Source organism: Heterodontus francisci, chromosome 30, assembly GCF_036365525.1.
Source record: "Heterodontus francisci isolate sHetFra1 chromosome 30, sHetFra1.hap1, whole genome shotgun sequence".
Classification (NCBI taxonomy): Eukaryota; Metazoa; Chordata; class Chondrichthyes; order Heterodontiformes; family Heterodontidae; genus Heterodontus; species Heterodontus francisci.
The window spans coordinates 12,402,710-12,415,415 of NC_090400.1; the positions used below are offsets into that span (position 1 = coordinate 12,402,710).

At 43.5% G+C, this 12,706-nt stretch overlaps 1 protein-coding gene across 3 annotated transcripts in view; it reads left to right on the forward strand.

Moving 5' to 3' along the window:
• Positions 1 to 12,706, forward strand: part of LOC137346577 (serine/arginine repetitive matrix protein 3-like) — a 372,584-nt gene that overhangs the window by 267,938 nt on the left and 91,940 nt on the right. For all 3 annotated transcript variants that reach the window (XR_010968731.1, XR_010968732.1, XM_068010094.1), the window contains exon 3: positions 9,419 to 9,499. Coding sequence is in view for 1 of the 3 variants with exons in the window: in XM_068010094.1 (XP_067866195.1) it covers positions 9,419 to 9,499 (81 nt within the window). In the remaining 2 variants the exon portion in view is untranslated. The remainder of the gene's footprint in view (positions 1 to 9,418; positions 9,500 to 12,706) is intronic.

Consider the following 12,706-nt stretch of genomic DNA (forward strand, 5'->3'; position numbering starts at 1 on the left):
GTAAATGGCTTAGTAGGATTGATCTTGTTTTTTGTGGCTAGGACATAGATAACCCTTTGTTAGAGATTCACTAAGCTGGTACCTCATTCTGTGATATGCCTGGTGTTGCTCCTGGCATGCCCTTCTACACTCCCCTTTGAGCCAGCTTAATGGTAATAGAGGAGTGTGGGATTTGCTAGGCCATGATGCTATTTTTTTTTTTTTTTTGCGAGGAGCAGCCTTGATAGAACGGGGTGCGGAGCGGACTTTCAGCTGAGCGGTCAATTTCAGTCAGTTACAAGTTAATCCCTTTTTTGTTTCGGAGGACCGGGGACTGCTGGGTAGGGGAAAACTATTTATTTGGGCAGTTTTAAAATCTTTGTCTTTTGCGAGGAGCAGCCTTGATAGAACGGGGTGCGGAGCGGACTTTCAGCTGAGCGGTCAATTTCAGTCAGTTACAAGTTAATCCCTTTTTTGTTTCGGAGGACCGGGGACTGCTGGGTAGGGGAAAACTATTTATTTGGGCAGTGGCAGTACCCGAGACACTACACGTGTAGTGTCTCCCACCCACCCTCCTCCTCTAACCAAAAAAAAAGGACTCTAGGGTGTTGATAAGGTAAGCTTTTTATTTAAAACTTCAGTCCGTCGGATTGCTAAGCGAACAAGTTTTGACTTTTTTTTCGTTTGGTTTTTCAGTAGATTTATTGGGAATCTAGAATAGTGGGAATGGAGGTAAAGGCAGTTGTATGTTCCTCCTGCAGAATGTGGGAGGTAGGGGTCGCCAAGAGTGTCCCTGCTGACTGCATCTGCGGGAAGTGCACCCAACTCCAGCTCCTCGCAGACCGCGTTAGGGAACTGGAGCTGGAGCTGGATGAACTTCGGATCATTCGAGAGGCGGAGGGGATTATTGACAGGAGTTATAGGGAGGCAGTCACACCTCAGGTAAAAGAAGTAGGTAGATGGGTTACCGTCAGGGGAAGGAAAGGGAACCAGCAGGCAGTGCAGGGATCCCCTGTGGCCGTTTCCCTCAACAACAGGTATACCGTTTTGGATACTGTTGGGGGGGACGACTTACCAGGGGTAAGCAATGGGGTGCAGGTCTCTGGCACAGAGTCTGTCCCTGTTGCTCAGAAGGGAAAAGGGAAGAGGAGCAGAGCATTAGTCATTGGGGACTCCATAGTTAGGGGAACAGATAGGAGGTTCTGTGGGAACGAGAGAGACTCACGGTTGGTGTGTTGCCTCCCAGGTGCCAGGGTACGTGATGTCTCCGATCGTGTTTTTGGGATCCTTAAGGGGGAGGGGGAGCACCCCCAAGTCGTGGTCCACATAGGCACCAACGACATAGGTAGGAAGAGAGATGGGGATTTAAGGCAGAAATTCAGGGAGCTAGGGTGGAAGCTTAGAGCGAGAACAACCAGAGTTGTTATCTCTGGGTTGTTGCCTGTGCCACGTGCTAGCGAAGAGAGGAATAGGGAGAGAGAGGAGTTGAACACGTGGCTGCAGGGATGGTGTAGGAGGGAGGGTTTTGGTTTCCTGGATAATTGGGGCTCTTTCTGGGGTAGGTGGGACCTCTACAAACAGGATGGTCTTCACCTGAACCAGAGGGGTACCAATATCCTGGGGGGGAGATTTGTTAGTGCTCTTCGGGGGGGTTTAAACTAAATCAGCAGGGGAATGGGAACCTAAATTGCAGTGCCAGTGTACAGGCTGTTGAGAGTAGTGAGGTAGGGGATAAGGTTACAGGGACGCAAGAGGGCACTGGCAAGCAAGAACTTGGTTTAAAGTGTGTCTACTTCAACGCCAGGAGCATCCGGAATAAGGTGGGTGAGCTTGCAGCATGGGTTGGTACCTGGGATCCTGATGTTGTGGCCATTTCGGAGACATGGGTAGAGCAGGGGCAGGAATGGATGTTGCAGGTTCCGGGATTTAGATGTTTCAGAAAGAACAGAGAAGAGGGTAAAAGAGGGGGGGGTGTGGCATTGTTAATCAAGGAAAGTATTACAGCGGCAGAAAGGACGTTTGAGGACTCGTCTACTGAGGTAGTATGGGCCGAGGTTAGAAACAGGAGAGGAGAGGTCACCCTGTTGGGAGTTTTCTATAGACCTCCGAATAGTTCCAGAGATGTAGAGGAAAGGATAGCGAAGATGATTCTCGACAGGAGCGAGAGTAACAGGGTAGTGGTTATGGGGGACTTTAACTTTCCAAATATTGACTGGAAATACTATAGTTCGAGTACTTTAGATGGGTCTGTTTTTGTCCAGTGTGTGCAGGAGGGTTTTCTGACACAGTATGTGGACAGGCCAACCAGGGGCGATGCCACATTGGATTTGGTACTGGGTAATGAACCCGGCCAGGTGTTTGATTTAGATGTAGGTGAGCACTTTGGCGATAGTGATCACAATTCGGTTAGGTTTACCTTAGCGATGGGCAGGGACAGGTATATACCGCAGGGCAAGAATTATAGCTGGGGGAAAGGAAATTATGACGCGATTAGGCAAGATTTAGGATGTGTAGGATGGGGAAGGAAACTGCCGGGGATGGGCACAAACGAAATGTGGAGCTTATTCAAGGAGCAGCTAATGCGTGTCCTTGATAAGTATGTACCTGTCAGGCAGGGAGGAAGTTGTCGAGCAAGGGAGCCGTGGTTTACTCAAGAAGTTGAAGCGCTTGTCAAGAGGAAGAGGGCGGCTTATGTTAGGATGAGACGTGAAGGCTCAGTTAGGGCGCTTGAGAGTTACAAGCTAGCCAGGAAGGATCTAAAGGGAGGGCTAAGAAGAGCAAGGAGAGGACACGAGAAGTCATTGGCGGATAGGATCAAAGAAAACCCTAAGGCTTTCTATAGGTATATCAGGAATAAACGAATGATAAGAGTTAGAACAGGGCCAATCAAGGATAGTAGTGGGAAGTTGTGTGCGGAATCAGAGGAGATAGGGGAAGCGTTAAATGAATATTTTTCGTCAGTATTTACAGTAGAGAAAGAAAATGTTGCCGAGGAGATTACTGAGATACAGCCTACTAGGCTAGATGGGATTGAGATTCACAAGGAGGAGGTGTTAGCAATTTTGGAAAGAGTGAAAATAGATAAGTCCCCTGGGCCAGATGGGATTTATCCTAGGATTCTCTGGGAAGCCAGGGAGGAGATTGCAGAGCCGTTGTTGTTGATCTTCAAGTCGTCATTGTCGACAGGAGTAGTGCCGGAGGACTGGAGGATAGCAAATGTTGTCCCCTTGTTCAAGAAGGGGAGTAGAGACAGCCCTGGTAATTATAGACCTGTGAGCCTTACTTCGGTTGTGGGTAAAATGTTGGAAAAGGTTATAAGAGACAGGATTTATAATCATCTTGAAAAGAATAAGTTCATTTGCGATAGTCAGCACGGTTTTGTGAAAGGTAGGTCGTGCCTCACAAACCTTATTGAGTTTTTCGAGAAGGTGACCAAACAGGTGGATGAGGGTAAAGCCGTGGATGTGGTGTATATGGATTTCAGTAAGGCGTTTGATAAGGTTCCCCACGGTAGGCTATTGCAGAAAATACGCAAGTATGGGGTTGAAGGTGATTTAGAGCTTTGGATCAGAAATTGGCTAGCTGAAAGAAGACAGAGGGTGGTGGTTGATGGCAAATGTTCATCCTGGAGTTTAGTTACTAGTGGTGTACCGCAAGGTTCTGTTTTGGGGCCACTGCTGTTTGTCATTTTTATAAACGACCTGGATGAGGGTGTAGAAGGGTGAGTTAGTAAATTTGCGGATGACACGAAGGTCGGTGGAGTTGTGGATAGTGTCGAAGGGTGTTGTAGGGTACAGAGGGACATAGATAGGCTGCAGAGCTGGGCTGAGAGATGGCAAATGGAGTTTAATGCGGAGAAGTGTGAGGTGATTCACTTTGGAAGGAGTAACAGCAATGCAGAGTACTGGGCTAATGGGAAGATTCTTGGTAGTGTAGATGAGCAGAGAGATCTTGGTATCCAGGTACATAAATCCCTGAAAGTTGCTACCCAGGTTAATAGGGCTGTTAAGAAGGCATATGGTGTGTTAGCCTTTATTAGTAGGGGGATCGAGTTTCAGAGCCACGGGGTCATGATGCAGCTGTACAAAACTCTGGTGAGGCCGCACCTGGAGTATTGCGTGCAGTTCTGGTCACCGCATTATAGGAAGGATGTCGAAGCTTTGGAAAGGGTGCAGAGGAGATTTACTAGGATGTTGCCTGGTATGGAAGGAAGGTCTTACGAGGAAAGGCTGAGGGACTTGGGGTTGTTTTCGTTAGAGAGAAGGAGGAGGAGAGGTGACTTAATAGAGACATACAAGATAATCAGAGGGTTAGATAGGGTGGATAGTGAGAGTCTTTTTCCTCGGATGAGGATGGCAAACACGAGGGGACATAGCTTTAAGTTGAGGGGTGAAAGATATAGGACAGATGTCAGAGGTAGTTTCTTTACGCAGAGAGTAGTAGGGGCGTGGAACGCCCTGCCTGCAACAGTAGTAGACTCGCCAACTTTAAGGGCATTTAAGTGGTCATTGGATAGACATATGGATGTAAATGGAATAGTGTAGGTCAGATGATCGGCGCAACATCGAGGGCCGAAGGGCCTGTACTGCGCTGTAATATTCTAATTCTAATTCTAATTCTAATTCTATTGTGATGGTATGAAATTCTGTTTCTGCTGGTCCTTTTGCACTATCTTTACCCCAGCTATGATGTCTAGATTGGACCTGTTCCATTTAGTATAGTGGCGGTGTCATGTTACACAAAAGGTAATGTCTTCACTAGGATATAAAATTTTGCTTTTGCAAGCTTCTATTGGTGCTATAGTCAGCAGACATGTCTTCCAACTGTTATGAAAACCCATATGCTAAAGGGAAATATTAATGTCATCGATTGGAACTTTGCCTGAGACATTTGCTGGAAATTCTTACAAATAACTTCTTTTAAAAGAGTAACCTTGCAGTCAAGATGGCCACGAAAATTTGCATTTGAAACACCAAAGGATTAGATGGGAGACAAAATGACTGATTCAATCTTGCCAGAACAATGGGGTGCTCTCTGATTAAATTACCAAAAATGGCTTTGTCAACACAGTTGTCAAGCACCATCGACACCCATTGACTTTGAAAGAGCCAACCCCTCCAAGTGTGACTGAACAGCTTAAGGTGTAGCGCCTTGAATCTCAGTGAATTTTCTGGAACAGCCTCACCAACCCAACAAAGTGGTTTGGTAATGTCATGTGACTATTGTGCAGCTTTGGAGAGGCTAGCTTTTGTCAGTCAGAAAGCAGATAGTGGCTGAAAGCCATCAAGGGAACAGCTCTCTCTCTCTCCCTCTCTCCAGTAAAGATCTAGAGAAGTCTCAGCACCATTCACAACTCCTCAGATACTGAAGCAGCCCATGTCCAGATGCAGCAAGACCTGGACAATATTCTGGCTTGGGCTGATAAGTGGCAAGTAACATTCGCGCTACACATGTGCCAGGCAATAACCATATCAAAAAAGAGCAAATCTAACCATCTCTCCTTGATGTTCAATGGCATTACCATTGCTGAATCCCCCACTATCAACATCCTGGGGGTTACCAATAACCAGAAACTGAACTGGACCAGCCACATAAATACTGTGGCTACAAAGGCAGATCAGAGGCGAGGAATTCTATAGCGAGTAACTTACCTCCTGACTCCCCAAAGCCTGTCCACCATCTACAAGGCACAAGTCAGGAGTGATGGAATATTCTCCACTTGCCTGGATGGGTGCAGCTCCAACAACACTCAAGAAGCTCAACATCATCCACTACAAAGCAGCCTGCTTGATTGGCACCCCATCCACCATCTTCAGCATTCACTCCCTCCACCACCGATGCACAGTGGCAGCAGTGTGTACCATCAACAAGATGCACTGTAGCAACTCACCAAAGCTCCTTTGACAGCATCTTCCAAACCTGCAACCTCTACCACCTAGAAGGACAAGGGCAGCAGATGCATGGGAACACCACCACCTGCAAGTTCCCCTCCAAGCCACACACCATCCTGACTTGGAACTATATCGCCGTTCCTTCACTGTCGTTGGGTCAAAATCCTAGAGCTCACTTCCTAACAGCACTGTGAGTGTACCTACACCCCAAAAGTTGCAGTGGTTTAAGAAGGCAGCTCACCACCACCTTCTCAAGGGCAATTAGGGATGGGCAATAAATGTTGGCCTAGCCAGCAATGCCAACACCCCATGAACATATAAAAAAAAACTGGGATAGAGATGGAGGAGTCTGGGATGTTAGCTGATACCTATAATTCTGAGTACAACCATGCCTTGCTATTACTTCATTAGTCTGTGGGGCAGATCTCCCAACTTGGGCACCTGTCCCTAAATGTTAATGAGAAAGACTTTTCAAGATTGATTGGCCTGAATCTTGACCTGGTCCTGCATGTCATTCTGATAGCTCGAATTGACGTCTTTCTTATCCTGTTTTGCAGGAATTGTTTTATCACTGAGTGGCTAAGTAGCCCACTTCAGAATCACACTAACAGTCAACCACATATTGTGGGACTGGAGTCGTGTGTAGGATAGTTTGGGTAGAAACTGCAGGTTCTCTTCCCTTAAAGGATGTTAGTGAACCAACTATATGAAAGCAAGTACACAAATTCAAGATTTATTGAATTTGATTCACTCTTTACCATGGTGGTATTTGAAGTCACTGTCTTTGGGTTGCTCATCCAATAGCATAACCACTAGACTCAATCTTATTACTCATTACTCAATCCTTTCTGTGGTTTTGATGTGCTTTCTGCAAAGGAGTGCCCATTACTGCACACTATACTCCAAAAGAAGCCTCGCCAATGTCTTGTGCAAAGTCAACATCACTTGGCTTTTATATTTCATCCCCCAAGTATAAAACCCAGAAACCCATTCACCTTTTTATCGCCGTTTCTACCTTCACCTTTAATGATCTATGTGTCTGCTCCCCTCTATCTCTGTCCCTCCATTAAGGATGTTATCATTTAGGATATACTTCCATTCACTTCTTTTTCCTCCCAAAGTCTGTCCCTTTGATAGTAAGCACTGAAGATGCCATGAGGAGATTAGTTGAGAGCAGTATATGAGCCTGACTGTGCAAGGGCTCTGAATTAACATGCACAGTAGAAGCTATAGCACCATGAATTAATGGCTTTACTAATGTTGGGTAATCAGTTTTGCTCACTTCATTAGGCACAGTACCTCATGGAAGCCAGATCCTCAAATGATAATATTAGCAAAGATAAAAGACTTCCAACTTCACTTTGTGAAAAAAAAACTAGAGTTTAAATCCCCGATGCTGATGGTAAATTCTTCTGGACAGGCAAACCAATCTTTATCCCTTCCATTATTAGAGGTGCTAGATTTTCATAGCACACCATTTGGGAAGCAGAAGGATAAAAATCCCATTCATGTGGTATAACAAGTGGTATTTGAATCCTTTGTATGTCATTGTATGTGTCTTAGCTCATAAGTGCATGCAGCATCACCTTAGAGGAAACATTGTAATGGAATTGTGCTGTGAACAGACTGGCCTTCACACTCTATGGGAAATCAAGTGGCCTCAGCTCAGTAACTATTTTTATTTTGTTATTTGTCACAAGAGTTTTTGTTTTTTTATTTTGAAAGCTAAGAATTCTGTGTGTGTTTAAAAACTGAGTAAAGGATTTTTCTGTGAACATTGAATGCTGAAACCTGGTGTTTGAACTGAGTGGGACAGACTGCAAGACACCTGCTCCAAACAACAGCACAGGGAAATGACAGATCACATGACTTATTGTTAGAGATCAGATTCACGTTTGCCTTGTGAAAGGCCAGTGCTAGATAGGCAGGAGGCAGAAAAAACTGGCTGGGACCTGTGTTTTTGCAGACCAGAAAAAAGACCTCTCCCTGAAAAAGAAGGCTTGCCTCTCTTGTAAAAAGAAATTCGACATTTGAGGTGGTGGCAGTGGTCTGCCTGGAGAGGAAAAGACCCCTGGAGAGGAAAAGACCCAGGAAAAGAGGAGTTTCTGCTCTCCGTGGAGAAAGGCTGCTTTGCTGAGAGGAAGCCCTGCATTTTAAAAGGTAGCAGATTCCTATTGCCTCCAGTCGCTGAAAAATTTCTTCCTCTGGAGTGATTCCTGGTGCCTCTTATGTTTTGGGAGATCCTGAAAGCTCAAGAAAGCTTATGTTGCTAGACTGCTATTTCAAAACCCAAGTAGACTTGTTGCTACACCCTTTGCTGAAAGGGTGATGCCTGCTGCGGACCAAGTGCCGTGAATGCCTACCCATCACAGACTGTTCATCAACCTCGCCTGGAGAGACTTCGAGTGGCATCCGACTGTTCAACTCTGGGACACCTCACCAACCCAGAAATATCCTACCAGAACGTGACAACCTAATTATTTTATTATGCCTAAGAAACAGTTTAAACTAAAACATCCTTTTCTGCCGGTTAACCTATTTTTTGAATGTATACGTATGTGCATGAGGGTTAGGAAGAATAAGAAGTTTTGAAAAGAATCTTTTCACATATAGAGTTATCTCATTATTGTTTAAGACTTAGTTTATTAATAAATAATTAATTTTGTTGTTGATTAAAGAAACCTGGTTTGGTGTGCTTTATTCTGGGAGACAAATAGAGTGTTTAATTTGGCTACTTTCCGGTAGGTGGGAATCTTTACTAATATGCTATGACCTGCGGAGTAGTGGGACTGAATTAACAGCGCATTACTCCTGCTTTGGTCATAACATATTTGAGTTTTGGATCCTTTTAATGAGGAGAGCAGGAGCCAGCCTAGTGTGAGCCCATATATGGAGGTGTTGAAGTGTATAGCATAGATGCATGTAAGGGAAAGCTAGATAAATACATGAGAAGGAAAGGTATAGAAGAATATGTTGATAGTGTCAGATGCAGTAAATAAAATGGGGGAGACTTGCCTGGAGCATAAACACTGGCATAGACTGGTTTTTGATTTGATTTATTTTTGATTTAGAGATACAGCACTGAAACAGGCCCTTTGGCCCACCGAGTCTGTGCCGACCATTAACCACCCATTTATACTAATCCTACACTTATCCCATATTCCTACCATATCCTCACCTGTCCCCTGTCCCTATATTCCCCTACCACCTACCTATACTAGGGACAATTTATAATGGCCAATTTACCTATCAACCTGCAAGTCTTTTGGCTGTGGGAGGAAACCGGAGCACCCGGAGGAAACCCACGCAGACACAGGGAGAACTTGCAAACTCCACACAGGCAGTACCCAGAATTGAACCCGGGTTGCTGGAGCTGTGAGGCTGCTGTGCTAACCACTGCGCCACTGTGCCGCCCATTGGGTTGGGCTGAGTAGTCTCTTTCTATACTGTAAAATCTATGTAATTATATAGAAAGGTTTCTTATCCCACATTAATTAACTTCTGTGTCTTTTTGTCTGAACAATTTTTCCCTTCTCATGCTGATGAAGTCTGAAGAGGAAATCAAGTAGTTCTCCCTCACCACCACCCAAGAAGAAAAAGAAGAAGAAATCAGGTCACTACAAAAGCCGGTAAATGTCTCTTAATGTTAACATAAATACATTAGGATTCCATAAATAGAGAAGAGAGTTACAACATTAGCTGTAATGAAGTAAACATTTAAGATCTATGTATACATATTTTTTAAACAGCTCTTCAAATTGTTGTGTTTTATTTTCAAAATGTATTCATTTCAAGGCTGCTCTGTGGAGCCATTTCAGGAGCTGAGCCTTGGAATGGATTCACTGAGGCATCATAGGATAGAAAACCTCTTTGAAGTTCTATACCTTCTTATCATTGTGATTTATCTGTGTACAAGTCATTCATAAAGAGCAAGCTATCTGTCTTTCTTTTCCTCTTGGTTTTTGCTGAATTTTTGATGTGCCTTTCACAAAAACTTGCTGAAAGCAGGGGAGTGGGGTGCTTGGCAGATAGACATTCATGTTAAGAAGCTGGAGAGGATCTTCAAAAGGTGAGATCATCCCAGCAAGTTTTCCAGGTGAAATTGAAGATGCACAGGACCCCACAGAGGAGGTCACTAATGACATTCTTAAAAATTCATAATTATATGGAACATATCCACAATATCTATCTACGGAGTCCTACTTTAGTTGCCAACAGCTTTGAGTCTTCGATGGCCAATTGCTTTGCTTCCATCATTCTTTTTGCATGTGAGACTGTAAAGAAGTGAATAGTGAAGTAAACAGCAGATGGTTGGCAGGGCATAATGAGACACGAAATGTTCTGATTTACTGTGTTTGACACTTCTTTAAACACATTCAAAATTTCACATAAACTAAAAGTAGAACTGCCTGTTCAAATGAAAATTATTTAAACAGGGAGGGAAGTCAAGAGGATAATTTTTTTACTGTTTGTTTTCAAAAAAGTCTAAAAAGGAAGGACTCAGTTGTACGTGGGAAAACCACCTCCTTCCCCACCCCATTTTAAGTGCAGGCCCCATACTTTCAATGTCTGCTTCAGGTTTGAGTGCAGTTTCAGCATTTTCAGTAGCCACTTCAAGTGGAGACCCTCCGTTTGCTATTCTCTATTCAACATTAACCAAGTGGTGGAAATCCCAAAAGCTTCAACTTGTCTCAGCTGTAGCTAAAACCCCTCTTGTCCTCTCAGTGCTTAGCCCCTAAGCAATGTTTTGAAAAGTTGGCTTCACGTATAACAAAATCATAATATCTGAAGAAAAGAAAGACAGACTCCTGGGATGCAACAAATTGATTTTCCTTCATTTTGTTTTTACATTTAGGGAGCAAATAGGCCATAGTAGAAATAATTATTTACAAACTGCTTTTGTGGCCTCGTTGAGGAGTACAACATTTACAGTTCGACAGATGTGTCACAAACAGGAAATGCAGACTAACTATATATATATATATATATATATATATATATATATATATATATATAGGAACTTTGGAAATAGGAGCAGAAGTAGGCCATTTGGCCCCTCGAGCATGCTCCACCATTCAATAAGATCTTGGCTATCTGATCGTGGCCTCAACTCCACTTTCCTTCCTGCCCCCCATCACCCTTGACTTCCTTGTAGATCAAAGATTTGTCAAACTCAGCCTTGAATATATTCAATGATCCAGCCTCCATTGCTCTCTGGGTTAGAGAATTCCAAAGATTATCAACCTTTAAGAGAACAAATTCTTCCTCTTCATCATCTTAAATGGGAGACCCCTTATTCAGAAACTGTGCCCCCTAGTTCTAGATTCCCTCATGAGGGGAGACATCCTCTCAGCATCTACCCTCTCAAGCCCCTCAGAATCTTATATGTTTCAATAAGATCACATCTCATTCTTCTAAACTCCATTGAGTATCGGCCCAACCTGCTCAACCTTTCCTGATAAGACAACTGCTTCATCCCAGGAGTCAACCTAGTGAACCTTGTCTAAACTGTCTCCAATACAAGTATATCCTTCCTTAAATAAGGAGACCAAAACTGTGTGTAGTGCTCTAGTTGTGGTCTCACCAATGCTCTGTACAGTTGTAGTAAGCCTTCCCTACTTTTATACTCCATTTCCCTGGCAATAAAGTCCAACATTCCATTTGCCTTCCTAATTAGTTGCTGTACCTGCATGCTAACCTCTTGTGATTCATGTATGAGGGCGCCCAGATTCCTTTATACCACAGCATTTTGTAGTCTCTCGCCAATTAAATAATATTTTGCTTTTCTATTCTTCCTACCAAAGTGGGTAACTTCACATTTGTCCACATCGTACTCCATCTGCCAAACTTTTGCCTCACTTAACCTATCTATGTCCTTTTACAGACTCTGTGTCCTCCTCACAACTTGCTTTCCCACTTATATTTGCAAATTTAATCAAACAGGCAAATTTGATTAATATTAATATAGATTGTAAATATTTGAGGCCCCAGCACTGATCCCTGTGGCACCCCACTAGCTACAGTTTGCTAACCTTTATTCAATTATTCAATTTATGAAAGTGACAGTGGAATACAATGTGTTCTGGCTGGTCTGCACCTCAGCTTGAATTAGCCACCTTTGCTCCATATCCCTTAATACACTTACCTAACAAAAGTTAATCTATCAATATTGAAAGCTCCAATTGACCCCAGCATAAAGTCTTTTGGGGGGTGAGATTCCAGATTTCTACTACCCTTTGTATAAAAAAGTGCTTCCTGATTTCAGGCCTGAATGGCCTAGCTTTAATTTGAAGATTATGCCACCTTTGTTTCTGATTCTCCGATCAGAGGAAATAGTTTTGCTGTATCTACCCAGTCAAATCCTCTTACATTTTAAACACCTTGATCAGATTCCCATTTCAATCTACTCTGTTCAGTGAAATACTTGCAGTGCTACGGGGATTGAGCCTTCAAAGTAACTGTTACTTATTGATTTCCAAAAATAAAGACTTGGCTGTTTCTCATTGCTGTCTGCAATCCTCCATTTTGATTTTTAATAGTGGAGGACATCTTGTATGTTAACTAATTGAAAAAAATGTAAGAATTGGAGACAGATATTTTAATGGCACATGCTCCCATAGAAATGATGGAGGACATGTTGGCTGTTAAAGAAAAGTAGGCGTAAGACATAAGTTGAAAGTATAGTAAATGCTTAGTTTATTTCACCCATTAATTGCACTTGCAATGTGGTTCACTCTTAACTGCCCTCCGAAATGGCCGAGCAAGCCACTCAGTTGTCAAGGGCAATTAGGGATGGGCAACCAATGCTGGCCTTGGCAGCGACGCCCACATCCCAT